The sequence below is a fragment of the Megalopta genalis genome, chromosome 3 (assembly GCF_051020955.1).
Source record: "Megalopta genalis isolate 19385.01 chromosome 3, iyMegGena1_principal, whole genome shotgun sequence".
NCBI classification, from domain to species: Eukaryota; Metazoa; Arthropoda; class Insecta; order Hymenoptera; family Halictidae; genus Megalopta; species Megalopta genalis.
This window is the reverse complement of record NC_135015.1, coordinates 31731160-31759135: the sequence shown is the minus strand read 5'-3', so window position 1 is coordinate 31759135 and position 27976 is coordinate 31731160. Positions and strand designations below refer to the sequence as shown.

Genomic DNA, 27976 nt, shown 5'->3' with positions numbered 1-27976 from the left:
TGCCGGCAAATAGCGGCCACTCGAATGTCCCTGTTTCGCTGGGATTTCAAAACGTCGCGTGCGTAGCGCGACAGTTCTGGAAGTCGCCGTAAAAAAGCCGACCGCCAATTCGCCAATTTCTCACACTTATTGTCAGTTCGAGCAATTTTCTTATGTCGAAAGGCCAATTTTAGTTTGGAAAGTTCTTACGGCCGCCTATAGCGAGGGGCCGGGCTCAAAATAATTGATGACAATGCTCTCTAGGATGTGCTTATAAGAAGCTCTTTGTATTCCATAAAACAATCGAAATTCATTATTGAACAGATAACGGCCGGCCGCGGAGTGTTGTCCAAGCGGTGTTATTATTTATAGAGACGCTCTTATTTATCGTCGAACCGCGCGCGAGAAACGTCGGCCGCTCATGGTCGACGCCGTGGATCGTTTTCGATCGATCGATCGATCGCTCGGTCGCTCGAGAGCTTTCCACGGAACGACGCGACGCGGCGCCGATCGTTCGACAGGTTTCGTCGAATAATCGTCGCAATTATTAATCGATTATCGGACACAACTCGCACGGTTCGCTTCGCGCTAATAAGCGTTATTACCCGGCATAATATCTCCAATTCGAAGAATCGACGGAGCGTAGTATGTATTTCCGATACGACGTTGGCTCCCGAAAAACTGTCCAACTGTGCACCATCGCCGTCGTCTTTCGACTCGATTTACAATTTATTGCTAATTAACATGTCATGCAGGTACCTACATGCCGTTCGTAACCGAGCCGTTGGGAACCGTAACGATGTAAGTCGAGACATGTTAATTCATGGTGTTAACAATCGTGGAATTAATGGTTTCGTACAATGAAACGATGCGAAAACTTGTTGCGGGTCTTTTATGCGAGCCACTTTCAAGGTTTCACGTGAAATAATAAAAAGGAGATCGAATAAGATATTAAATTAGATATGCTTCGACGATGTTAAATAAATCTAGCAACGATATGAAATAAATCCAGCAACTGTCTTTCAGTTTTAAACGTTCATCTTTATTCCAGTTTACTTCCAATCGTTGTGCACATCTGTACTCGCGATATCTTACAGCATACAGAACGTAATGAATTTTAAATTCCGATGTTGCATCGGGCTGCCACTTTGTTTGCTTCGATACAAAGCAGGAAACATCGTTTTCTTCAGAACTCGACAACAATTGCGTGGTTCCGTGGAACCACGGCTTTTCTGAACTGCAGCGTACAAGTCAAATGACATTTTTACTTTGGTCTACTTTTATATGTCATTTGACTATAGCGTTCCCTAATGGCCGTCTATTTCTCTGCGGCGCCTCTTGATCGCTCTTTTGACCTTTGCACCCTGCGAGAAGAAACGGCTCGCGAAGCGGACACATTTCCTCGTAATTCCCGGCGTGTTTCATTAACGCTTTTAATCGGCTCTATAGACACTTAATGTCCTCTAAACCTTTCAAGTTCTCGCCTCTACTCCATTAATCATAGCTCTCTAACTCGATTGGATCCACAGAACCTTATACTCCACGGAAACCGAAGAACCAGCTGAAGCCACGCTTCCGCGGCTCACGGATACCAAATTGGTCGCATTATCAGCTCCGTTCGACCATCCTCTAAACTCTGAACCGTCGAGCGACAGCACCATCATTTTCTCACCCTCCGTTCTCGTTCTCCCTCGAGAAGTCCGCAACCGGCCGGTTGCCCCGTTCCCCCGGTCCCCAGGCTTTTTCCAGCCCCCATTCGTTCGACGCAACTCCCCCCTCCCACTCCAGAAAGCCCCACTTAACCTCTCTATTCCTCATCCGGTCTCTATCATTTCCTACGGGCCGAAAGTCGCCGATTCCGTCGTTAGCGGATCTCTAGGCGCTTCCTAGACGTCGCCGGGGGCACAGCGTTCCCGGCTGCCACGGGACCCCGGGCCCGAAACGGGCACCGCAGGGCCCGCGGGGGCCTAGGCGGGCCTGTAATTACGCTCTCGAGTGTGTGCGATCGCAGCTGAGCCGCCCAGAGCGACTCGAAATTACTGGCAAACAAGAGCAAACCGTGAACGTATCAAATTATAATCCCGGGCCCCGATTCCCGCTGAACGCCACGGCGTTTTTTCGCGGCGATCGTGGCCTCGCTTTCTGTATGACAAACGTCGAGAGACTATGTTCCCTCGACGATTTTTGCCAAGATCGAAGACACTCGATCTGATCGAAACTGATAGCAGTCTTTTGATATGTTGGATACGTTGTCTCGGAGACGAGGATTTTCCTGCGAAATTGTTTCGATCGCAGGAGCTGAACCATCGTCTATTAATTGATTATTAATAGACAGCGTTTGTTATAGACAGTATTCATGCAGAATAACAATCGTCCGAGTTGGTTACAGGAAAGCTAAGTCGGAGGATCTTTCAATAATTTTCAGAGAATGTGCACAATATAAAAATGTCTTCAAATTCTTTCGGGCCTTTTTTGTCAAAAATGCGTCAAATTCGCAGGGTAATTATCACAATGTGGATCCTCCGAGAGATCCTCTCGATAGTCCGACACGTTATTACAAAGCGAGCGGTCCAACCTGTTCGATAACTCTAGCAAAGGAAACGTATCGTCGCGAATTTGTCGCGAATCTGCGAGCATAAAAAATCGCTTTCAATCGTTACGAAGTACATTTCGAATCACATCACGAATACTTGGGAAGTTTCCATCGTTCGACGCAGCCCGCCAATCCCGGCGGTCTGAGAAGCCGTCGACCCCGCGGCTAATGCGTTTTTAATTGTTCGAAACGCGGCCGTAAACGCAACGTGACCGCCGATGCAAATGCAAATTGTGAACGAGATACAACCGATAACCCGGATTATTTTTATCAGCGGTTTAGCTCGATAGGAAACTGCGGTGGCCGGCGGTGCGGCCGTCGCCGTGAACCGCAGGGGTGGGCTCGTATCGGGCGACGTTTCTCCTAGGGTGCGAAGGCCTGTCGTGTGCCGCGACGCGGGCTCGGTTTAATTAACCCCTTGTCTAGCGGATTCGTTCGGCGACCGAACGGGCTCGGAACGGTCTGCATTCATAATCCTTCGCGTGGAGCAAACCCGCGGGCTCGATTTCGACCCACGTCTGTTTCGCACGGGGGTCCTGCCGCGGTCGTTACCGCAAGAGCTAATTACGCTCTATCGAACACCGCTCAATTGACGTAATTATTGTTTTCTCGGCGATTAGATTGCCCGGTGATTAATGCGACGCTTTGCCGCGTTTGTCAGAATCGGTCCCGCGGATTCGCCTGGATCCTGCGATCATTTTCAGTCGACGCGTCGATTTATGCAATTTCCGTTGCCGAGGATGCGACAAAGTTGTGCTCGGTGAATTATTCTCTATCGAATCGCTTGGTTATTAAGTTGCTTGGTTGTTAAATTGCCTGGTTATTACATTGTTTGGCTGTTAAATTATCTTGCTCGCTAAATCGCAGGCTTACAGTAATGTCTCTCTAATTGACGCTCAGATTGTCCAGAAAAATGGACAATTTGGGAAGAGGAGAGACAATTATTCGATCCTCGCGGTTCCTTTTCATAGTTACGAATTGTCAACAACGATCAAAACTACAGCTAAAAGGCTCGAATAATCGTATCTCCTCTTCCCAGATTGTCCATTTTTGCGCACAATTGGAGCGTCAGTTAGGGAGACATTACTGTACTTCGTTATCGGACCAATCAGTTTTTCGGATGCTGCGTACAAAAAGCATACGGAAGATTTTCGAACTCTGAAAATACCTGTAGCTAACGAGTCGAGCCACGATGTCACGCTAGGTTCTAACTCGTTGAAAGCTGCGCAGGTATAAAAATAAGTCCCACGAACAGGATCCGCGGTGTCTTCGTCGACTTCGTACGAAATTCTTGACTACTAATAACTCTTTCCGCACAATATTCCGCACAATTTTTCAGTGCCCACGCAGAAAATACTTTACGAGCGACGGCCAGCGATCAATTATTCAACGTCCACGCCGCGAAGTGAATCGCAATCAAGAGAGCCAGGCGTTCGAGGAGCTCCGGGCACCGAAATCGTCCCAGAAAACGGGGCCCCCGCCCCCGCGCATAAATATACGATGATTTCTTTCGATCTCGCGATCGGCCACAGACGGAAGAGGCTCACCCGCGAGCCGAAAAATGTAAATCCCGGCTGTGTAACGAAGAATGATAAACGCGGTTACCGTTACGTTTGAACGAGCCTCGAAAAATTAGCAAGCTACAAAAGGGCTCCCGATCCCCGACGATTCAACGAGGGGGTTCCTCCAGTCGAAGGGAGGAATGGAGGAAGCGAAACGGCTCGGTTTTCAGGAAATCGGACGGTCTTGAACGGCTGTCGCGTCACCGTCGGCCATTAACGAATTCGGTAACAGCCTCTTAACTTTCTATCGGCTCCCTGGCGTTCCCCCGTAAAATATGAAAATAACCATTGCGTCGAAAATGCGCGAAATATTTTGGAACATCGTGTCGCGCGTTGTCGACCCGAGGCAACGACAGGTGCGCGATTTGTTAACTTGATTTTCGTCACGAAGGCGAAAAGCAAAGGTGCAAAGTAAACGCGCTGAAATTTATGAACGCGTTGAAAAAACCGCTCGAACTTCGTCCTCGGCGATGTATCGGACAGGGTTAAAGAGCAGAAGGGAGGGAGAGGGGGAGAGCGGAGGGCGAGGAGGGTGGATAAACCGAGTGAGTTACTCAGTGGACTAAACAATTAAGAAGCGCCAATTACGGAATTAAGTATGCAAATCAGCCGCCGTATATTACCGGCCCCGGCTCGTAATTATGCAAATCCGCGACAACAATCGGCCAAGCGCTGACCAAATACACGACAAGACAGTGAAAAAATGCCGGCGGCCTGGCGGTTGAGTTATCGCCGGCGCGTTAACTCACCGAACAACCCATTCGAAACACCTAGGACGTGTTACACGAGTCGAAACGGCGGGAGACAATACGGCATATACCGAGCGCCCCGGATCCGCTTTATTAGATTATAATTACCGGCCGCGAATCGTTCCGGGAAATCTGAATTCGTTAGCGGCGATTACGGAGATTGAGATCGGGACAATTTTTAGTTCCGTCGAAAGCACCGTCGCGATTCGAACGAAACAACAGCTGATGCGTCGTGCATCGACGAGGTCTCGGCAGAAGTTGGCTTTTTAGATTTAATATTCCTTTTCGCCTGGGAAAAAATACGTTCGTTAGTGCTGCGACAACCTGTCGATTTAATAATTGCATCGAGAAAATCGAGAACTATTTAAATACGAATTCGATCGACATTCAAGAATTCTGGCGAGTGTTGGCATAACAAAAATTCCTCTTGGATCGTGCACTTGTGAACAAAATTATTAAGTGTAACTTAAAACAGCGGGGAATTAATGATATCAATATAGCTCAATATAACTAAATTGTTAAAAGATGAGTGAATGTTTCAATGTTGCAAAAAATCCACCTACTGCTCTACATATAACTGGACACGAATTATTAGACTGCGGATTTCATGGATTTATAAAAAAAGAAATGAGTACATCGAATTAAAAATTGTAGGCAAATTAAGAGAATTTCAGAGTGTCATATTATTTTCAAGTTAACAAAATTGTTGAAGAGAGGAAGGTGTTGGACACGAATTATTAGACTGCGGATTTTATGGATTTATAAAAAAAAAAGAAATGAGTACATCGAATTAAAAATTGTAGGCAAATTAAGAGAATTTCAGAGTGTCATATTATTTTTAAGTTAGCAAAATTGTTGAAGAGAGGAAGGTGTTGGACACGAATTATTAGACTGCGGATTTTATGGATTTATAAAAAAAAAGAAATGAGTACATCGAATTAAGAATTGTAGGCAAATTAAGAGAATTTCTGAGTGTCATTATATGTATTATTTTCAAGTTAGCAAAGTTGTTGAAGAAAGGAAGGCGTTTCCACCGGACAACCGGTTGCTGCAATTCACGAATACGATTTTTATTCCGCACAAAGACCCGCAGTCTGCTAATTATGCTGGTCGACCGCTGACTTGCTTTTAGGTACAGAATTCGTTTCGGTGGGTTTTATCCCGTGTATATGCGACACAGATGAATTCGCGGTAAATCAAAAGACGGAACTCCTCGGCAAACTGTGGCCCGGCGAATGATATTTTTAATTCGCACACGTTTCGTGCTCGGCCCGAGAAGGTATAGTTTGCGGTTCGCAGACGTTCTACGATGGTCGTTTTAATAACGAAACTTGTTAGCACGCCGAGAAAACGGCCGCTTCGTATTTCTTCCCGTAAATTCCCTAATTAAAAATGAGACCCGGCGCGAGAGGGAGAGAAAGAGATCCGCGGAATTCCCGGCGCAGCGGCCGCGCTGTGGACGGGAGATCCAGAGATTTATTTCGACCGGAGATCCAGGGAAAAAATTACCATTTAAACGAAGTTACAATACTTAGAGGCGAGTCCATTTTTCAGAAGGTAACGGAAGATTAATTGCCATCGTGATCGCGGCGTTCGCAGTTGAATTATTTCAGCGTATTAAAGGGAACTGCTCGCCGAACGGCCGGCAACGTGAAATTTTCAGAATTTCTACATCGTACACGAAAAGATCCGCGATACTCGCGGCTTATTACGCGCTCGTTTCCTTGAAAAATCCATCAACGGCGCCGGTCTCTCTTTCTGATCGCAACTTTTCCGGATGATTAACGACTGGCGGATCGATTAACCGCCGCGGCGATGTTTCTATTTATTTATCGCGCGCGTCTCCGCTGTTTCAGTATACCCGACGATATTCGCCAAAGTTCAAGCGAAACCAGATTGGCGACCATAAATTCTGTCTCCAGTAGCTGCGCGATAACAAACTCGCATTCGGAGGACAAGACCGTTGGTAATTACGGTACTTTCGAGATTAGGAATTCTATCGGGGAACAGATTTAACGCCACTTTATTATTGCACATCGAAGCGTACGATAAATTTATTGCTATTAAATGTATTATTAAATTATTATACGATAAGTTGTTGAATTCTTCGTTATCCGAGCACGTTCCACGATCCGTCGACGACGCTAATTATAGTACAAATCAGCGGAGGATTAGCGTACAACTGTTCTATTATCCGGACACTTTCCCGATCAGCCGCGTCTCGATGAAATCGTTCGAATCGAAGTTCGTCATCGAACGCTTCGCGAATTCGCGTCGCCGATCCGAGAAAGTTCTTCGAGCGCGAATCGTCGATATTTCGAGGAAGAAGCGCGCGATTCTCGGCGTTGCTCGACGGTCGGAGCGCGTCACGGACCCATTGAAGCACGCCCAGCTCGTCGCGGAGTCCGACCACGTCGCAGAAAACGCATTTTCCCGCAGTTCATTGAGACCTTTGAGCCTGGTAATGCTCGGCGAGACAAGGGAAGACCGGTGCGGAATTACCATTTGAATCGACAGGCTCCGGCGAAGACGATTAATCAGCCGCGGGCCGGCCGGGTCTGATTAATTCGAAGGTGTACCAATAAACAATCCGTCGCTCGACGAAACCGGTAGTCGTTCCGATGGAAATCGAACTTCGCGGCACCGCCGATATAAGAATTCTCAAATATCGCGCGAACCATTTTCGCTCGGCGAAAGATCGGCCAGCCGGTATTTTCAATTTAACAGTTGACCGCGCTGCGCACGAATTATTCGAAGCGAGCCGAATTATTCGCGCGCTCCCTGCTCCCCATTGCGCGATTAACGGCGATCGGGCTGCGATATTTCACTGTAAAACAGATTTTCTAGCTGCGTTTTACGAGAGGGGACCAGTCGAACAAAGGTTCGCCCGTATAAAACGCGCCGAGCACCGTGACAAGTCCGAATTTAGAATTTCCGTCATTTTTATCGTGACGCGATAGAATCGATCGGATCATTTCTTACGAATGAACCGCGGATTTTCATGCGTTTATGGCAAGTATTAGCGAATCAAGTGCAAAACAGCGGAATCATTTTAAACGACTCGAAGATATCGCATTGCCGACGACTCGCTGATATTATTCAGAAAATGCATAAATGTCTATATAATTCGTATATCTCGCAATTAACGAAGAGAATTATTATTTTGTATACAAAATTCGCAGTCTCTGACTCTCAAATGTTATTATTTTTAACGATTAATTCTTATAGAACGTCGTGTATATTTTATCGCGCACCTCGCGAACAAAGTAAGAGCGATTTATGGATTCATTTGCCGATCTTCCGCATTGACAATTATGGTAACGAGGCTGCGCGAAGCGTAATCATCGCGTCGAGTAGTAAATTGTCCACCGGCGTTGGTTTCTTTGTGTTGGTGCGAAAATACGAGCCGACTGGAATTCGCTTCTTTTCACGCCGGACGGAAAGTGAATATCTCCGCGTCGTCGCGGGCAATTCTTTCCTCGACGTTTTTTTTTTTTTAATCGATTATCGAAACCGGTCGTTCACCGGCGATCCGTTGTAATGAGCGATTACTATTTAATTACCTGAACGGACGGACAGACGGACGGACGGCGAGACGGCGGACGACGCCGGATATCGGGAGACGATTTTTCAATAGCGCGCACGGAATTGAAAATGGCCGCGATTTGCATACGAGCCGACGGTGATCGTGCCTAATTGCCGCGAGTAGGAAGACGTCGAATAATTGGCGCGACAACGGCAGCCGGAATGCCTGTTAATGGACGATTCTGTGATCCTTTCCTATTTCCTTGCATTAATAAAGCGATATCTCAGGCTCGGGCAAATAGATTGGAAATCCGCGCGCGAATTTCCGTTTTCATTAAATCCCGAGAACGAAGGAAAATGTTTTATTAATCCAGAGGCTTTTCAGTTCGTTCGTGTAAATACATCTGGCATTCGAAATTCTTGCGTATACGCGGTGTTTCATAATTCATGGTACAAATTGGGTCAACACCTTGGCGAAAAATAATAAGCAAAATTCAGCGAAAAGTACACTAATTATTTTATCTTCCCGCGTTCGGTATATTCTTCGATCGTGTCCCGATAGCAAACAGGCCCTGACATCTTATCGCGTATGCAAAACGATCGTATTAACGATCCATAATGATCGGTTATTAATTAGGTACACGTATACACGATTGATATTCAAATTCAATTTTCTCGAGGACGAGGGACGTCTTACTTCCAGCCACGGAGTCTAGCTGGCCCAGTTTGGTATGACGAATTATGAAACAGCCTGTACACGCAGGTATGCTAATTATATAGTAATATTTCGTTTAATTTTGCAATACATATTCCAAGCGACGAGACACAGCTGAACGAGCTGAATCTCTGTGTACAGGTGAATTCTCGCCGGGCCCGGCGTTCAATTGAATTTCGTCCGAATATGTACCCGTTTTAATTAAGATTAGCGGCGATTGCATAAAATTTAATCGGACGCGCGCGCGCGCGCCGGCACAACTCGAAGATATTCGAACGAGTTATTATTCCCCTTTGTCTCGCGGGAAATATTTTAATAACTCATTTCTGAGGGCGTTTCGATCTTATCTGCCGCAACGACCAACAATATTTATCGGCGCGGCTATAATTTCAGTGCGATGCGTGATAGGGGATGCTGGTAGGCAATACCAGATGTCTTGCACATTTTACCTGCGCGCGATTCGATTTGCCCGTGCACGGGCCAGCGAATGTATAATTAGATGTCTACGACAGATACAAACGACGGCGCACGGCCGTGACAAAAGTGTAACATAAATTTCGTTAACTCGACGAACCGTCTGTATACGTTCTCCCGAAACTAAAGCGCTGCCAACGTAAACCATTGATACGTTACGAGGAATTGATTAACAGCCGTTCTGAATTATTGTTCCGCATTGGAAAACATCCTGCAGGATCGATTCGTATTGCACGGAGTTCCACTTAGGTACGTCATGAAAGAGAGACTGTCGCCGATAAAAATATGCTGGAAAATCGAATTTTGAAAATTCTTAAAAAATCCTTATAAAATCATAGCTACGTATTTACTACCATGCTAACCGGTTAGCTGTGTTCGACGAGTATACTCGCTTGATTCTCGCGCGCTCTGAAAAGAAGGCGCCACAGCTAACTGGTTGATCATGCTAACTGGATCATCTGATCGCTACTATAAATCGCGTCAGCTAAATCGACAGAGATTCCTGAAGCAACGTCGATCCGTGTCCGCGAAACAGCGAACACAGAAATCTCGCAGGAAACGAACGATCGTCGAAGGGAACGTCGCGCCAGAAGTTTCGAATGGCACCGAAATGAAACGTCGGATAAAAACCGGGATCATCGGAGTGTACGATTTAACCGTGACAAGAGGATCGACCGATCGAGCAGCGATCGGGTGTGACGATCCGCTCAATGAAGACGTCAATCGCGTTCACAATGGATCTAGTGGGAAAAAATGGCGCGTCATTGTCAGCGAACGAGATCACCGACAGGGAAGTCATTCGATCGACGAATCGAGAGGAGCGGAAGAGAACCAAAAAAAAAAGAGAAGAGAAAATTGTGCGAGAAACACGGGGACCCGTGAGGTCGACGGTGTCCCTCGACAAAAAATTGCCATGGGGCTACCGAGCGCCATTGACGATCGCGGACACCCCACGGCGAGGACGTCACGGGGGTAAACGACGCTTTAATAATGCTGATTAACTCCGCCATTGTGCTCGACGGTGTTTCTCGGCGGCCACGTTCGGAACGCGGGCGATTTTCGTCGGCCACTTTCTATCCGAATTTCACTCGGACCCCCGTGGACTTTCAATTTGTCTTATTGGCCGAGAAATGGTACTGAAATTCAATGAAACGAGAGTCGTGGCAAAGCGACTGACAATTTTTTAGTTGGATCGTTGGACGCGAACTATTTTGGGCTGAGTGCGAGTTTCACGTCGACTTTTTGGGAAGCTATTGTTTCACACTGAAAATTATATGTTTGCTGTTTAATTAGCAGATCGCAGATTTTTCTGAAGACACTGGAGTCTCGCATTCATTACTGGTATTCTTAATCGTTTCAACGAGCTAAGAGCAATATTTTTAAATTGAATAACAGTATTTTGAAATTCGTTGATTCGTCGATTCATCTGGTCATTATCGAACAGCGTTATATCTCTTTTGTATATTATAATTGTAATTATGTAATGTATTTCGAGGTCTCTGAAAATTCTTTGCATTAACTGCAAGACACGAATCTCGCGTTCATTAATCGTTTCAATTTTTAATCCTTTCAACGAGCTAAGAGCAATATTTTTAGATTGAACAACAATATTTTGAATTTCGTTGATTCGTCGACTCATCTGGCCATTATCAAACAGTGTTATATCTCTTTTGTATATTATAATTGTAATCGTATTTCGAGGTTTATTAAATTGTGAACAAAAGCAACGTGAATTGTGACTCCGATTAAAGTTTATTGCACAAAGCACGATCCGGTAGCAGTGAACAGTGCAATTTTCTGAGATCACTGTTATCCGAAAGATGCCCGAGAGTGCGGAACGTCACGATTGGCTCGGATAAAGTCGTTCGAAGAAGGTAGACACAGTAAATTCCCCCTAATTGACAATTTGGGAACAGGAGACACGATTATTCCCATATTGTCCATTTTCGTTTCCAAGCTGAGCGTCAATTAGGGAGAATTTACTGCGCCGTTCTCCGACAATGCCGCGCGAAACGATCGTTCACCGAGATTCTAATACCGACAAGAAGACAATTTCGCGTTTAGAGAATCAGCGTTTGCGATAATTCAGCAGCAGTTTCGCAAGGGCAGGCCGCGCGTGAAATGGCCACTTCGAATCACTCGTGCCAACTTCTAAGCCGGCCATTAGCTCATTATCCGTGGCATTTCGTGCTGTCGGTTAAATTTTAATAGGTGCATCCCGCGCGCCGTTCGAGGAGAAACATGTGCTCGGTGTGTAATTTCAATGATCGCGGGCGTGCCATTATTATCCCGTTAAATATCGCGAAAAGAGTAGCATTGTGCAGCGCCGCGCGACGACAATGGCGCCCGACAATGAATTCCTTTTCATTTCGAGCGTGTCAATGGACGCATCCTCGGCCGCCGCAACAATGCGGCTCCGCCGTAGTCTCGGCCGCGGAGCGACCGTTTCTCGGAAACTGTCACTCATCGTCAAACACGCCGTTAAATTACCATTTTCAAGCCTACCGGGCCCCGGCGTTCACGCCTAGCGAGAAGCCTCGTTCACGATCCGTGCCGTTCCGCGTCTCGCACGTTTCACTTAACAAAAGAGTAATTACTCGGAATGGCTAATGGTAATTGCTCGTGACTTAACTACAATGGTAATTCCCTTTCGTAATATCAATTCCCCGTAAACAGTGTCGACGCTGGAAACCGGCTCGGCCCGCTATCACGTTCATTCCGTTTGCGCAACCACAGGTATTAGAGGCAATTAGTATTGCAACTGTTCGTTCGGTGTTCGCGGATGTCGTTAAAAAATCAGTCGGTGCCAAGCCGCGAGCCGCGGGACGAATTCGTCACGAATCGTTACGTCAAGTTTATCTACATTGTGGCGTTATCGTCGCGGGCATAATTTCCAATTAAATTAACCTAAATCACGGCCACGTTTCGTTCGCCCCGCGCAATAAATTACCGGGCCGGCGTTACGCAACCCCGTGGCCCCGCCGAATTGACCCGTTCGCGACACTCGACTTTAATTATCGAATTATTCGTTCGATCTTAATCGTTCCTCGCGCTACCGGCGCCGGGGCTTCCATTAAATTCGTGTAAACTCGCGTAAATTCCAATTAACCCGTATGCGTATCGTTTCCTCTGCCGGTTGCAACTTCTTGTTCTCCAAGAGCCGCTACAAAAAAAAAAGAAAAGACGAAACGACTCCTTGTAACGCGTTGCAAAAACATTCGTACATCAGCCTGTTAACGCGAGGAATATTTTCTTCGCGTGACAGATCGTGCCGGACATCTCTATCGGCGTAGTTCCGATTAACACGGGCAATTAAAAATTCGATGAAAACGGCAAACCCGTATGAGAGGATGATCGAAGGGCGAGTATCTGCGAGGGATCGAAATGCACCGATGAAGAAAAATTAAGGAGACCGGTCATTAAGATCGGGTCGCTTCCTGAACGCTTGCTTATCGCGAAACTAGCAGCCTGAAATTGCCATTAATTAACCACAATGTCACGGTGTGGCAGCTGGCCGAGACGAAGCCGCGGCAGCCTCTAATGGCACCCGAGAATTCCAACGTTGGGTTCGCGCGGCGGCGGCGATGGCAGCGGAACGATGCAGCCGGGCGAGCGGCATGGAAGGGCGGAAGATCGGTTTCACGGCCGGTAATTATCGATACCGACTAATTGCTAGATAAGCGGTTGCCTTTTCTGCACAGCCGGCGCGCGTCGCGCGTTGCTCGTTGCACGGCGATCACCTGATTCGCGGGCGTCTTCGATATCGTTTTACCGAGCGGAGCTGCTTGCTCCGCGAGAGACGCGTGAAATCTCGCGCGATCTCCTTTCCCCTACCGGATACCCTGGCGCGAAGTTATGCGATTGCTCTACTCGCGGAACATTCAATTACCGGGGAAAGAAGGGGACAAACACCGTGTGGACGACGTTTCATCGTGAGCATAACCTCGAGCGGACCGTTGCCCGAGCGGTCGGATCCGGCGCCTTTTGCCTTCCGTTCGAATTCCTGTCCATTAGCCTGTTACGCGTGAAATATACCCCTTTTCTAGGCGATCACCGGCACACAACGGTCCATTATTCTGTTAGCCGTTTCTCCTCGCTTGTCCGACGCGCCTTTTTTCATAGTTAATTTATTGAGGAGCCGATCGCTGTGACCTGTTCGCAGCATTCGTCGAGTTTTCGCTGGCAAACGCAGCTTTACCGATTCGAGCGGCGTTGCTTAATAACTTGAGGTTTCTTTCGTCGACAGATAATTTTCCCATCGCGCGAGTATCAAATCTCTCCTCTGAATATTAGGAGAAAGCAGAGAAAAAACTCTGGAGCCAGTTACCGTGAGCTTATGATCTACGAGTACCAGTTACTGCGTTTCGGTTACTGTGCTCCCACCCTGAACACTGTGCTCCGATTACCGTGCCTCAGTAATCGTGCTCAATAACAATTTAATGCTTGTCATATTTTCATAAATTTTGCAGTCTATGAAAAAAGAATTTAATACAATGATATGTCATTTAGAAGTTCACAATAGGGATTACTGCTTTAAACAAATTTCATATTTGCACTTCTCGTTTAAATGTGACAGGGTTGATTTGAGATTTGACATTATGTACCTTATGTATGCATTGTGCGAGGCATTGTCTTGTTTTTCTGAGTTTTAATACGTTTCACCAATGCAATCAACATTGTATTGCAGAAGAATTTCGCGAATCGGGTACCAACAAATTCGGATCATTTCTGCGGTATTTATCTAGCCTAAGGAGCCAATCGTGACAAAATATCGGCACCCGAGCGATCCACGGCATTTCAAACAGGCATAAACAGCCGAACTTCTGCAAAAACAAAATCCCAAAAAGCTCGGGTAAAAGCCCCGTGTAATCGTCCTGCGAGAACCGCAAATTCGTGACGCGTCCGAAAAGTCTCCGGGCGGTGAAAAAACGGTCGGATCTCCGTCGTCGAATTTACATTTCTCGTATTACACAACCGATAATTTGGAGAATTTGGCGATGTTCGGCCAGTGTCATTATCCGAGAACGGTCCGGTTATTACGGTCCGGTGTCGTCCAATGGCGTGCGATCCCGTCGCTTCTGTCATTCCGGCCGTTTTCGAGCTTCGTTTTTCGTTAAGGAACACCGCGAAGCGGCCGCTCGGCGTCTTGTTCGCCGGACACGTTCGTGACTGCGGAGATTAATCGCTCAATCGAAAAATCGTGATCGAGAGGCTCCCGGTGGAACACCGGAAAATATCATCGGGGACCGTGGTCCGCGACAGCTTCCGGTGCCGTATAAGAGCGACGCCCGTTTTCAGCCGGGACGCGGTCTTCGAGGGACTCCGATACCTAATCGGGTGGCAATCAGGCATTATTGAGGCTCGTTTGCGGTTAGTTACGAGGTCAGACGCGGCAACCGGTAGCGGGAAACGAGGGAAAAGGCGAAACGTCTCCGGCTCGCGGAGACAATTACCATAAATTTACCGGGATCGCGTATACGGCGCGAGCGGCCGCCACCCGGTAGAGAAATGCGTCCAGAAACTCGTTCCCGGGGCGAAAAAATCGTCGCCATGTTTGCCAACGATGCCTCCGCTATATGGTCTTGCTGATTGTTCGCGCATTTTTTTTCCCCCAACCGTTTCCCGGCTTCGATCTTCTCGCGACGCTTAAAACACGAAATTAATGCCGGCCGCGGCCGCTTATGGAAATGCGGGTTCTTCGCGAGCAATTTGTGGGAAGCAGATTCTCTCGGTCTGCTAAAAGGATCGTTGTTCCCTAAGCGATCGAGGATCTCGAGGCTGTTTAGAATTTTGTCGAGACCGTTTTACAATTTCAACCTGTTCGCAAAATCGGTTTCAACGCGTCCGAAATACCTGCCGCGGATCTGGAAACGTTGCGCGCCGGAAAACACGAGCCGCTCGGATCAATAAATTAATCGATCGATCAGAATCGTCGATTTCGAACGGCGTGCGCTCGGTCGTAAGTACTCGGTCTCGCGTCATAAACGCAAGCGATCCGCGGTGCGCTAATCGCGGATACTCGTTGGCCCGCGGTGCCGAAGGAACGCCGCGAAACAATTCCGAGGAATGATTGAAACTTCGGGGCACAAATCACGCGAGCAATTTACAGAACGAACGCGACTTCTCTCCGGACGTACGGCGTTTTCTTTCCCGGCGTGGATAAACAAAGAAAAAGAGAAAAAAACCATCCCGGTAATTCATATTCGACGAGCAAAAGAGTCCGCGAGTTACGGCCGATAAATAAACGAGCATCGTCTGCAACAAAATTCCATCGCTAATGCCTAGACCATTACAAGTTACGATTGATGATTTATGATCGAGCCGTGATCGCAGATAAAACTAACTGGCAGCCACGGATGAACGAGGCGACAAGCCGTAAAATTCGAAGTACCACAAGCCCGAGATCTCATGCGAATGCTCGCGCGCAACGTTACTCCGCATCTTCTTCGTCCCCGTGTGTTCTCCCACGAAAAACAAAGGCCACGCCAGCCACGGAGGGAAAATCTATACCGCGGAACGTTGCGCGATTTCGCGCGACCGGGAGGTATCACGACCGGGATATCCACGGTAATTCCGCGTGTCCCGGTTAATTACGGTTGATTTACGCCGATGAGATTGGCCGCGGAGCGCGCGATGGCAAGAAGCGAAACACCGATTGAGACCTCAACGTCCTCCGTTATGGAATATTTCTTTTTTATCCGCCTCGCGGTATTATTACTTTTTTGCCGGTTGTTTCACATCTTATTAATTTGCGAAAGTGACAATAATTTATTCCTCTGTTTGCCCCTCGGGCGTTTTATTATCTAGACCTTTTCGTTAGCGTCGGCACGGAGATCGGTCGTTCGTTAACGTCTCCACGTCCGCGGGTATTAACTTTTTGCCGGTTGTTTTGCGCGATATTAATTTGCGAAATTGACGGTAACTAGCTTGTGCCGCGTCGCGTCTCTTTCGAGTCGCTTCTTCCAACTGTTTCGAGCACTGTCACGTCGGAGACCGATGGGATTTTGAAACCGATCGATCGGTCGTTCGGCAGATCGCGATGTTACGAAAATTCTTACGAAGATTCTTGCGAAGATCTTGCGAAGACGCGATCGGCGAGACCGAGATCCAGAATACATACTTTGAACTCCAGCCCTTATCGGCGCCACTTCGTCAGCACGCGTCGCGTTACTGACGTAACACGAAATCTCGGCGAGCATCCGAGGAGCAGTTTCATAACAGGTTTCACAAGATTTCCTTGTTCGATTATCGAATTTTCCCGGAGAGCGAGCCCCGGTTCACCGTACCGATCGGGACGGCGCGTCGTCGTCGTCGCGCGATGACTGGATGGAACGGTATCGCGTATTACGATATCCCGTATCGCGGGATAATTCATAATTGGATGTTATCGGGGCACCGAATGAATCAATTACGCTCGGAGGAGCGGTGTTTTTGCCGCGGAGTGGCTCGTGGCCGATAACGAGGGAGGCCGTTCGGCCGGGATCGTTACAAAACCAGCGCGCGCGACCCGGTTACGAAATCTTTGCGTAACGTCTTTACTACGACCCGCCGTTATTTACCAACTTTTACGCGTAATTATCGTGCCGAGCCGAGACAGAGAGAGAGAATTCCCTCTCTCGCTGGTGCGGCAGCTCGTGCACGCGCGATTCCGCGGCCTGTTTACATCGGCGCGGCGCGCCGGGCCCGAGCGAGAGAGCACGGTTTCGAGGATCGTTGCGAGGAAACCGGTCGCGCGCGTTTCAGCCCCGGGGAGAGAAGCGAAAGAAAAAGGGACAGAAAGGAGGAGAGGGATCGGCGCGCGAGTTTATTAACTCGCCTGAAAATGACGAGTTAACTCGGCCGGACCCTGCTCGGCCGGGCCCGAGTGGTCTAGCCGGGTCGGATCCTTCGATCTCGATCGCCGGTCGCGGGCCACTTTTTCCCGCGACGGTCTCGTTAAAGCCGGCAATTAACCGGACCCAATCGAATTCGAGGAACTCGCCGCGTCGGGAGAAATACGCCTCGGATAATGTCGCTGCGGCCGGCTCGCGAGCTTCGCGAGAAGAAATCGCGCCGCGGCCCCGTGGAGAAAGTACGCGCGCGATTCGGCCGCGTCGCTTTTTGTCCGAGAGACGGCGCGCGGGCCCGGGTAATTAGAGGCATTGACGGTGCGGATTCGTTTCGGAAATTAATCGCCGATCGATAAGCTCTTTTCAGCGACTGCTCCTCGAACAGATAATCTCCTCTTGTCGCTGCTGCCCGAGCGCCGCTTTATTCGGACTTTAATTACTGGTTCTTGCGGCCAGTTTCTCGGAAGCTTGTCTCTACGGCCGAGAAGCGTGAGGCCCGCGATCGATCCAAGGAGCCACGACTCGGTAGCAATGCGGCATTAAAGTGTCGTAATCGGATAGAGCGTGTGTCGCGGCGAAGTTACAAGCGGACCGCGATCTAACGGACTTCAACGCGTCCGTGACGATTAATTCGCCGCTGTGCCGAGAAACGTGTGCGCTTCGAACCTTCTTTCCCTCGATAATCGATAAAAATCTTGGCTACGACGTTGCACGGAAACATGGACAGCTACTCGACAGCGACCAAAAGCCGATGGACTGCGAGCAATCGCGTGATTTTCCAAGCATCTTAAGTTACATACGACGTTGCAGCAAGTCCCAAAACAAAAGGTAGGAGCCCCGAAGGATCGAACTCGATAATCAATATCCCAACAAAGCCGCCATCGTCGCCCATTTCGTCCTTCCCTCGACAACCCGGAGATACCCGTTTCTTCGGTCAGATAAGATCTCCGGGTTCCACGCGGAACATCCCAATTCCCGGTGGACCTCGATCCCGAGGTTGGTATTGTTCCGAAGCAAGGAAAAACGGTACGTACCTCCAGGAAACCGGTGCGGAAAGATGCGCCCGTGCCTGGAGAGCAGCCAGGGGTAGAGCGGGTAACTATCTCTGGGCGGTTGATGAGGATGCGGCGGCGGATGGGGTCCGCCGGGCGCGCCGCCATGGGGGTAGGGCCCGTGCGGCGGTCCATGGGGCGACGCGCCATGGTGGGCCTGTAGCGCGACCGCGAGGTTCGCCGCTTGGAAGTGCTGGGCCGCGGCCAGATTGGCCGCCAGCGCCAATTGTTGCGTGTGGTACTCGTTCTGGCCGGTCTGCGGGCCCGTTGGGCCGTGTCCGGGTAGGCCGTACAGCGATTTCAGCTGTTCCGCGGCTACGGCGGCCGCGGTCGCCGCGCCCGGCGGCGGCGCGAGATAGTTGGGACTAGGTCGGACGACCCCCGGGGGCGGCTGAGGGTGCGCGCCGACGGGGGAGTCGCCGTGCGATATCCTGTGGGGCGGACTGGGGCTGTTGTTGGGCGTGGAGCCGCCGCTGTGGCTGTGGACCGTCGTCCTGCTGAAGTCCAGGTGCGTGGCGGCGGTCAGGTGATGGTGATGGCCGTGGTGGTTGCCGTGATGGTGATGCAGACTGTGGGAGGGCGTCCTCCGCGAGTTCGGGTACGACTCTATGGAGGAGCTCCGTGACACGGGCCTGTCGGAGCCCTCGGAATGGGCGCCGGGCGATCTGGCGGTGACCCGACGACTCCGCGGCGACGAGGAGCCCTCGACGTCCATCGGGCTGCCATCCCTCTCGATCTCGACCCGCTCCAGGCGGTCCAATCTGTCCTCCCGACCGCCCTGGCCTCCGCCGCCCACGATTGAGTCGATGCTGAAGCCGATCTTCGGCTTCGAGGGCACCGGTACGATTGGCGTCGGCGCGAGCGGCATCATCGTACGATTATCGTACGCTTGGCGGATAGACGCGCTTCGGTGGGTCGGCAGGATCACGAGCGGGCTACGCGGAGTCAGGTCCGCCGCATCCCTGCTACCACCCGCTTCGGGTGTCGCTCGAACGGCTAGAAACACTTTCGATCCACTGCCGATATTTCCTTTCCGTTCGCCGTTTACTCGGCCAACTGGCACTCGCGACGTCTGGCGGGAGCTGTCCGATCGAGAACGCGATCTAATCGACGCGTAACATGTCCGGGAACGAACACACTGGATCCGATCGCTCGCGCGACACTCAGTTCCCTGCACCGCGAGCACACATCTTGCGACAGTCGATTACCGGCGAACGTCGCCCCCCGAGAGGATCACCCGAGTCCGCGATCTCCCCGAACCATCAGAGGCGAGGCGCAGAGTGTGTTCACCACTTCGAATACACGGCACTCCGGTACACAATCACTGGCAACCAGCTCTCCATCGGGAGAGCCGATCTTCGGGACGGCTGCTGCACACCGTGTTAGACGCGATCGACGGGGCCTGGGGCTGGTTACGGTTACGCAGCCGGTGTCCGTGTCGCCTAAGCTGGAGCTAACTGGCTGAGTGTGCAGGCCGCGTACAGTTCGAGACTCCAGCAGGCCACAGAGCTCCGCGGCTCTGACGGATGTTTCTGGCACGAGAGCTTGCTAGTGTTTGAGCAAATTACAGGCTAAACGAGGCGCTCTTGGCCGGTGGTGGGGGCCGCGAGTCACCCGTCATCCCCACCGGCCGGTTCGCCGCGGTTCTTGGTGGGGGGAAGGTCCGAGCGACGGTGGGCGGGGCGAAGCGTCGCGAACGACGAGTCTGGGCGGGCATTAGCTGGCGCGCGATTGGTCCGTTCCTCTGCTCGGCTCCGCTCGGAGCCCGCTACCGCGATTCCTCGGGGTACCGGCGGGCTGCAGAGGGCCGACGCATTAGTCGCCGATGGGCGTTAAACTCACGTTTTTGTCGTGCGATGAAAATGAGTCGTTTAATTAATACGTCTGGAGCCCCCACCTCGGCCCACCGCTCCTCCACCCTCCACCCTACACCCCTTCACAACGCCTCGCGACGTCGCGACCCCCTCCAGAGGCCAGCCTCTCTATCCCTCTTCCACGGCCACCGTCTTCTCGCTGCTCGTCCCGTCTCCCGTCTCCCGTCTCCCGTCTTCGTTCGCCTCGGCGAGCTTTCTTTCGTCCCACAGGAGGAGGAACACCCGGGAAAAGTGTTCACCCGACGATGTTCCTCGGAGGTGACTTTGTGTATCTTCACGCCAAGGCGCACCATGCGAGTGGGGGCTCCGCTGGAAAGGTCCGAGGAGGTTGGCCGCGGATCCTACGAGTCTGTTTTTCCTCCGCTGCAAGCTCTGTCTTAGGTAAGAGGCTGGATTTTAGTCCATTTCGGTGGCTTTTCGGGTCTTAACGTCTCCCCTTTCCCTTGGTCTATCGACCTTGTTGGAAATACTCGGTTAGATCGATCGATCGATCATCCGCCGCGTAGATCTCCGTGCACGGAAACAATGTGCACCAATGTCCGTTGCTAGTAGCTGCAAGCGAGCACAAATATATTTGTTCATTCAGTCGTTTCCAAGTTGACAGTAATCTCTCTTATCGTTTGGTCTCTTTCGTCCATTTTATTAGCATCTTCTTGGAGTTTCCGAGCTATTCGGGAACACGAACGGTCGTTTAAAATTGGCCTAAATGTTGTTGCTCGTTCGACAATTCGACAATCGGGTCATCGAGGAATAGAACGTGTCCCCGGGAATTTTGGAGCCGTCAAGGAGAATTTTGCTCGCAGATCGAGGTTAATGTTCTTCGATTGAAGGGCGATCCGAGAATCCGAGTTTCTAATGGATCCTCGGCGTGCTAACGAGCGATCGCCGTGACAGATCATTGCACGGCACGATCGACGCGATCGCGTAATTTAAGGTGTCGGGGCGTACACGGGCGACACTTTCTTCGGAAACGCGAAATCTGGAGGGACGTGTCCCGGCTAATGTCTGTGTTTAATCTAATGATCCAGCGGATCGGGGAAACGGTGTCGAAACGCGGCGAGAAATTACGCGATCGCGGCACGATCAAGGTAATTGTCGATCGTTTACGTAATTTATCATGCGCGCAGGCTTAATTGATGAGTTACGCAGTTCTGTTTTACGGGGGAAAAAAGGGAATTCGATCTCTGCACAGATTCTGGGACATTGTACTGGACACCTGTCGAACGAGAGCATTTTATATTCTTATCAGGATCAACGATTTTTGTTCGAAAGTCGTTCATCTGTTATCGATCGCGTTAACAGCTCCAAAAAAAAGAATATAAAAATGACACCGAAGAAAATGTTGAACCATTCGAAGGAAAAATGCACTTCGCATCTCTCTGATCTGATAACCGTGCAATCGAATTGAGACGCTGGGTATCGTCGATCGTCCAGAAGGTTCGATAAAATTCGAGAGACTCTCAGAAAATCGCGTGACACCGAAAACGCCATAATTTCCTAAACGCTACGAATTTCGATCCCTCGAAAAAGCTGCGCGGCCAAAGAAACGCTGTTACCCAACAATTTACGTAAGACCGATTATCCCGCGTAGATCCTAATTCGCCGGCGAGCACAGGAAAACGCGAGGCTCCCGGAGACGTCGACCCGTCGTCCGCGTAGCAAGCAATAACTATTAGGCCTCTCTAATCTAATTAGCAACAAGAAACGAGTCAATTAGCCCGGGGATCATCATCGACAGCAAAAACCGGGCGGCCGGAGTGGCTCCTCCGCAGTTTTCTTACGTCGGTTCTTGATACCGTAATTGGCGAACGGGCCCCGGCTAATGGTAGAAAGTCCCTCGAAATCGTCAGAAGCCAGGCAACCGCCAGGAAAGCCGAGGAAAATGTTAAACCGGATGATTGGTACCCGCGAGGATAATTCGCGGAATCGGTCCCGATATATCTTCTTTTCTCTTAGCCGGTGGACGCTGAAATTGCCGCGCGAAATGCCCGTTTGATCAGCAATTTTTCCTCTCTCGCCGTTTTCGCCTCGGATCACGGCGCGGCCTGAAACCGGCTGCTGCTGTCCCGGGCAACGTGAAATTCTAGACCGCGCTGCCGAGCATTGTAATGCCAGTGATCTGCGCGTCATTTTCTGAGTCGGCGTTCACGGTAATCACTCGGTAGCCCCCCGTAAACCGACCGCAAAAATAGATCGACACAGTTTTTCAATCAGCCACCGGCCGGCCGTTTTACCGAGGAGGAAACTATGTTGTCGTGCAATTTGTTCCCCGTTATTTCGTGCCCGGCGTCCCGGTCGTCCCGTTACCGCTTTATCAGATCGAGCCGGCTTTTGATTAATTCGATTGTCGCCGTTAATTGGTAGAAAATACAGATTAGCATCGGCGTCGCCCGGTTACGAACACTTTCGAACTACAGCCTCCAGCTCGCGCATTCTCGCATAAATTACGTCCGTCGATTTTTTGCCAGATTACGCCGCGTCTAATTGATAATAATAGCGATGCGACGGAGCCTGGATGCTTTCGACTCTTTAACTCGAGCAACGCTGGACTCTCTCGGAGGACCGCGGAGATCAGACCGCCAGATTCAAATTATAAACAGTCTGCCGCAATATTTCGGACGTTTATAGCCGGCAACGGAGAGGCGACCGTTTGAATTTTAATTAGGGGAAAGCTGTTACATCGGCCGCAATTTTGGGTGTCCCGACCGGCGTCAGAAAAGTCCGCGTTCGCGCCGACGCGACGATTTCATTTTGGAGCACATTTCCATGGCCGAACTCGCCGAAAATATGCGAAAACTCGCGAACAACGGAACGGGGGAAGAGGGACCGAGCGATTCCATGTGGGGCAGAACCGGGGGACCGTGGCACAGCGTCGTGCTGCCGCGGCCTCGGCCTCGGCCTCAGGACTCAGGACCAATCTTGCCCCCACCAGCCCCCCGTGAGGATAACCAGCCCCCATGGCGGAGCCGTTGATGCGCGATTTCTCGCCCTACCGAAGACGATATTGCGACCGGTATCGCGTTCCCAACACCTGTGTAGGTGTACGGACACGTGGAACGGAAGTGGGGGTATTCAACATGGCGACTCTGCACACATCGTACACAGAGGTGCACCAATGCGCGAGCAGCGAGCACGCCCGTTCCCAACCGTTCCCCCTTTCCTTTCTTCTTCTTTCTACTCCTGTTCACGGCTCCTTCCTTTTCGTCCTTTTCCTCCTCTTGCATCTTCGCTCCTTAACTTCCACTCCACCTACCCCACCCCCGTCCTCCCCTGTTCCCAATACATCTGTTGCTAAATACCTTTTCAACGTTACGGTTTTTATCCGACTACACCTCTCTCTCACATCTCCCTTTCCGCGTATCCTTGCTAGTTCTAATATTCCGTTCCGTCACATGGAAAACTCGATTTTTGAGATAACAAATAGACTATGAATATTTGTGTCTTCTCGTGTAACACGGAAATAAATTACAGAAAATAATAATTACTAGACCGCGGATTTTACGCACTTACTGCAAAAATACGTACGCGAAACAGAAAATAGGGAACCGATTAGAAGAAAATAAAGACATTGATGCATTGATTTCAATTTATTAAAATTATTTAAGAGCATACAAAATTTGCACTCGGCTCCTACGTCTTCTAATCGATGCAGATAACTTTGATCTTGCATAAAGAGATCCGCATAATTCTGTAGTTAAATACAATTTGAAGTGCGATCTCCATGTGTAACTACTGTTCCAAAAAATGTTACAAATTCTGTATCACCTGAACAGATGAAAATACGTTCAACAATATATATATATATTTGCTATTTGAAAAATCGTTTTGCTCCCAGACCTGCATGCGTTTCGTTCTTGTCGCGTCCTCCCTAAGCCACTCTTTCCGAACACCTGCCGCTGGAACACCTCGCAACATTGCGGCCCACCCTCCTTATTATCGGAGAACGCTGCTGCGCGATTGCCAGCCATTTTTTGCTCCCGAAGAACTATTTTATATTATATATTATACCACTCGCGACGCTATTATATCGTTCCTCCGCTTATGCGATCATTCGTTGGGATACTTTGTTGGCCAACCTGATGCATCTATTAGAGAAGTAATTCGACGGTGCGGGTCTTATCCCGCGATCTCGGGAGACGCTGATTGGCCGCCTTACTCATCCGAGGCAGTTGGTAGTTCTTGGACTCATAACGACACCGTCTTGCTTCTACCGAGATGTCTTGCTTTCCTTCTATTCCGTTCAATCCGTTTGCTCCGAAATCATTCTCGAGCGTTGCGAAAGCGGACAAAATATTCGCCGTTGTCCGTTTATCGACGAACCATATAACGCAGCGATTATTAAATATACCGTCTTCCGAACCTCCCTTCGACGTTCTCAATTTATAGACACAGTTTTTAAGTCATTTTCGAACGTCGTGAAAAGAGAGAAACCATTCTCTTGCCAATTTTTGATGTTCAGTAAATTCTCTGCAATTGTCCCTCAGCTTGTGAACGAAAATGGAAATTTTAGAAGAGTTAGATACGATTATACGAGGCCTCATTTTTGTAGTCTCCGATTGTCGACAATTACAAAAATAAACCGCGAAATTCCCCTTCCCGAATCGTCCATTTTCGTTCACAAGCTGAGGGACAATTGGAGGGAATTTACTGTACCCTTTAATGGCACCCTTGCAAACACGAGCTCCGATCGATTTCTTCTCAACGTTTCTATTTCACAGACCTAAACTATTTCAACGTAACGCATTGTATGCTGCAGAAACAAGGTATCTATTACAGAGTTGAAAGGCAAGTTCCGAATGGACATAGTTCAACCGAGTATAAAATCTCAGGGCCTCGAAAGACAGCGCGGCGCAACCGGGTCACAGGGAATGGGCCCGAGGAAACTGTGACCCGTCCAATTCGGGAATCATTGTCCCGCGTCGGTCCGCGTAAAAGGAAGAAACAAAATTGTCTCGTTACGAGAGTGAGAGAGAGAGAGAGAGAGAGAGAGAGAGAGAGACCGGGTTTGAAGCGGGGTTATAATAACGCGAGAAAAGGGGTGGCGTAACCGACGGCCCACGGGATTTTAATACACGGCCCTCGAATTTTAATGGCATCGGGCAGCGCGGCCGGCGCGGAAACACGCGGCGGACAAACGAGCCGAAATAAAACGTCGGGCGTCTCCTTTAGAAAATTTGCATGCACTTTGTGCCACGAACTGCCGGAAACCCGAACGAGCCGGCCCGTCGGCCGGGCTATACATCTGTATACAGGAACGGTCACACCTGTAAATCCCTTTCGGGGCCCATTGAAATCCCGGACGCCCGCGGAGATGATTTTTATGGGTCGTGCGCGCTCGCCGGGAAGAAACCAACGAAAATCGAACAAAACGTTCCGGAGGGGAGGGAATGAGACCAGGCGACGCCGACGGGATAAGAGTCCTCGGCAACGATCCGCTGGACCTGTCGGGAAGTCGATTGTTTGCCGGTCGCAACGGGGAAAAAGGGAAATCGATACCTCGATGCCCCTGCGTAGACGATGCTCGCCTTTTTGGGACTTTTCCGGCTACCGGGGGCGAACGCTTTATGCTCGGCCCGCAAATGGGCGTCGATCGACGCGCTTCAATGGCAAATTGCTTTCGAATATCTGTTGACCCTTCGCGGTAAATATACGGACGCTTCTTAAAATATAATTCGATATTTTATAATATATATAATATATTTATAATATAGATATAATAAAAATATAATATATTTTTTATAATCGGACTAAACGACTTGATATCTTTTTCGGGCGTTGCGAAGACTAGTTTACTAGACGATGTGTAGAAAACTTTCTGCAAAAATTGCAGTTGATCTGGATAATGAAATCTGATAAGAAAATAAAAAGATTAACTTCTTCAATATTTTTATCTGAGTGAGCTAATACACAGAAGCGAAGCATTTCGTCCACGCAAAGATTTTATTATTTGATCTGGTAATAGTAACAGTAATGGTAATATGATTATAAATATTCAGTAATAACAATATAAGTAACTTTCAGTAATGGTAATATAATCTTGAATTATTCACACGTTCTTTTATATGTAGTTATTGATTTATCGTGTTTTTCAATCTAATTTCACTTTTTATACTGTTGTTTCTCTTGTGCAATCAAGGAGGCTGCGAATCATGGTTTTTAATTCTTCCTTCACACGTCGGAGTGAATGTAATTCTTCTTTAAATCGTAAATCCGTTGGTAAATTATCTATGAATCGTTTCTAAACAAATTATAATAAAGACCCAGATTGCGTACCGAGCGAACGTGTTCGTCGTCGAAGCGTTTGCTTTTGCAATCGTTTCCCGTAATTTTTGAATCGTTTAATGACTATTTCGCGCGCGAAATAGCGTTCTTAACAACCATCAACGCTGTACGCACGCCAAAATCAATTACTTCGAGATTAAGCACGCCAGAAAGCAGTTCATGCATCGTTGCCTGAATAAATCAGTGCATTCATTTCCTCCTCCACTAATCCGACTAAGTCGTGGAAAATGTGTGCCTATATAAAAGCAGCCATATATTCTTTTCGATATTTTGCCGTTTCACCGTTCATTTTCCACGTAGACGCGTACGATCCGCGGTCTAATAATAGAAAAACGAATTCGATATCGCGAGAACGATTCGTTCTCGAAGAAAAGGTACACGAGAATCGGCAATCGCAGGGCGAAATCGTTCGCAGGACAGGTTCGAAAGTCGTTGCGTCGGAACTTAACGAAACGTTCGAAGTCGGAAAGGATTGGTAGCGTCGAGAAAAAAAAAGAACCGATTCGATACGCTGGAAAAATCCGTTACGCGCGGATTAAATCGCTCGCAGACTCGTTACAACGTCATTGTTGCTGCTGGAAAAATAGAAAGAAGCAATGCCGGCCGACACAATCGTCGATCCGGCCCCGCCATTGTATCGCTCATTGTTTGAAAACCCTCCGCGACAATGAACCTTTTTTGTCGCGCTCTCTCGCCGCCTTTCCGCTCGAATTTAACCGAAAAAAGCCGGCGTGGAACGGTTATCCGAATTTTTCGCGACGTTCCCGCCCCGGCACGGCGAGCCAATCGTCGGCTCGCGTTCCTCGATTTATTTTCCTTTCTCGCCGGATTCTAGAGTTTCGGAGCACGGAACGCGAACGAGAGAAAAAAAAAGAGAAAGATCGGCGGCGAAACGTTCGACTATTCTCCGAGGCGAGCACAATGGGAAGCATAATTGGATAGAAGGGTGACCAGAGAGAAACTCGAAGGCACGGTACATAGAATTTCGGTATAAATGAGTTAATTTATGTACGTAGTCGTGGACGTTTATGCTAATTCTGTGGGAAGTCGAGCTGCAATTTCTGCAATTTATTTTCTATACAGAGTTTAAAGAATGAAAGTGCACGTCGTATCGTCGATAAAACCGACTTCTTCTAGATTAACCGTAACCCTTCGTTGATTCTCCGACGACGTGAGAAAAATCCTGTCCGCGAGGAATTACAGCAAACGATAATTTCATCGAAAGCTGTCTCATTGTTGTTGCTCCGTGCACGCCTCGATCTTTTAAGCGTGCAAAAATTACAGCGATCGTTCACGTTTCCTCGGCACGGAGTTATCCGGGCGTCGCAGAAATTTGCACAGA

General features: G+C 49.1%; 1 protein-coding gene across 1 annotated transcript in view; it reads right to left on the bottom strand.

Moving 5' to 3' along the window:
• The window catches only part of LOC117218178 (uncharacterized), a 56627-nt gene extending 36598 nt beyond the window's left edge, over positions 1-20029 (bottom strand). The window contains exon 1 of the mRNA XM_076520603.1: positions 18461-20029. Within this exon, the coding sequence (XP_076376718.1) occupies positions 18461-19349 (889 nt within the window). The 5' untranslated portion in view covers positions 19350-20029. The remainder of the gene's footprint in view (positions 1-18460) is intronic.
• Between the last annotated feature and the right edge of the window lie 7947 nt (positions 20030-27976).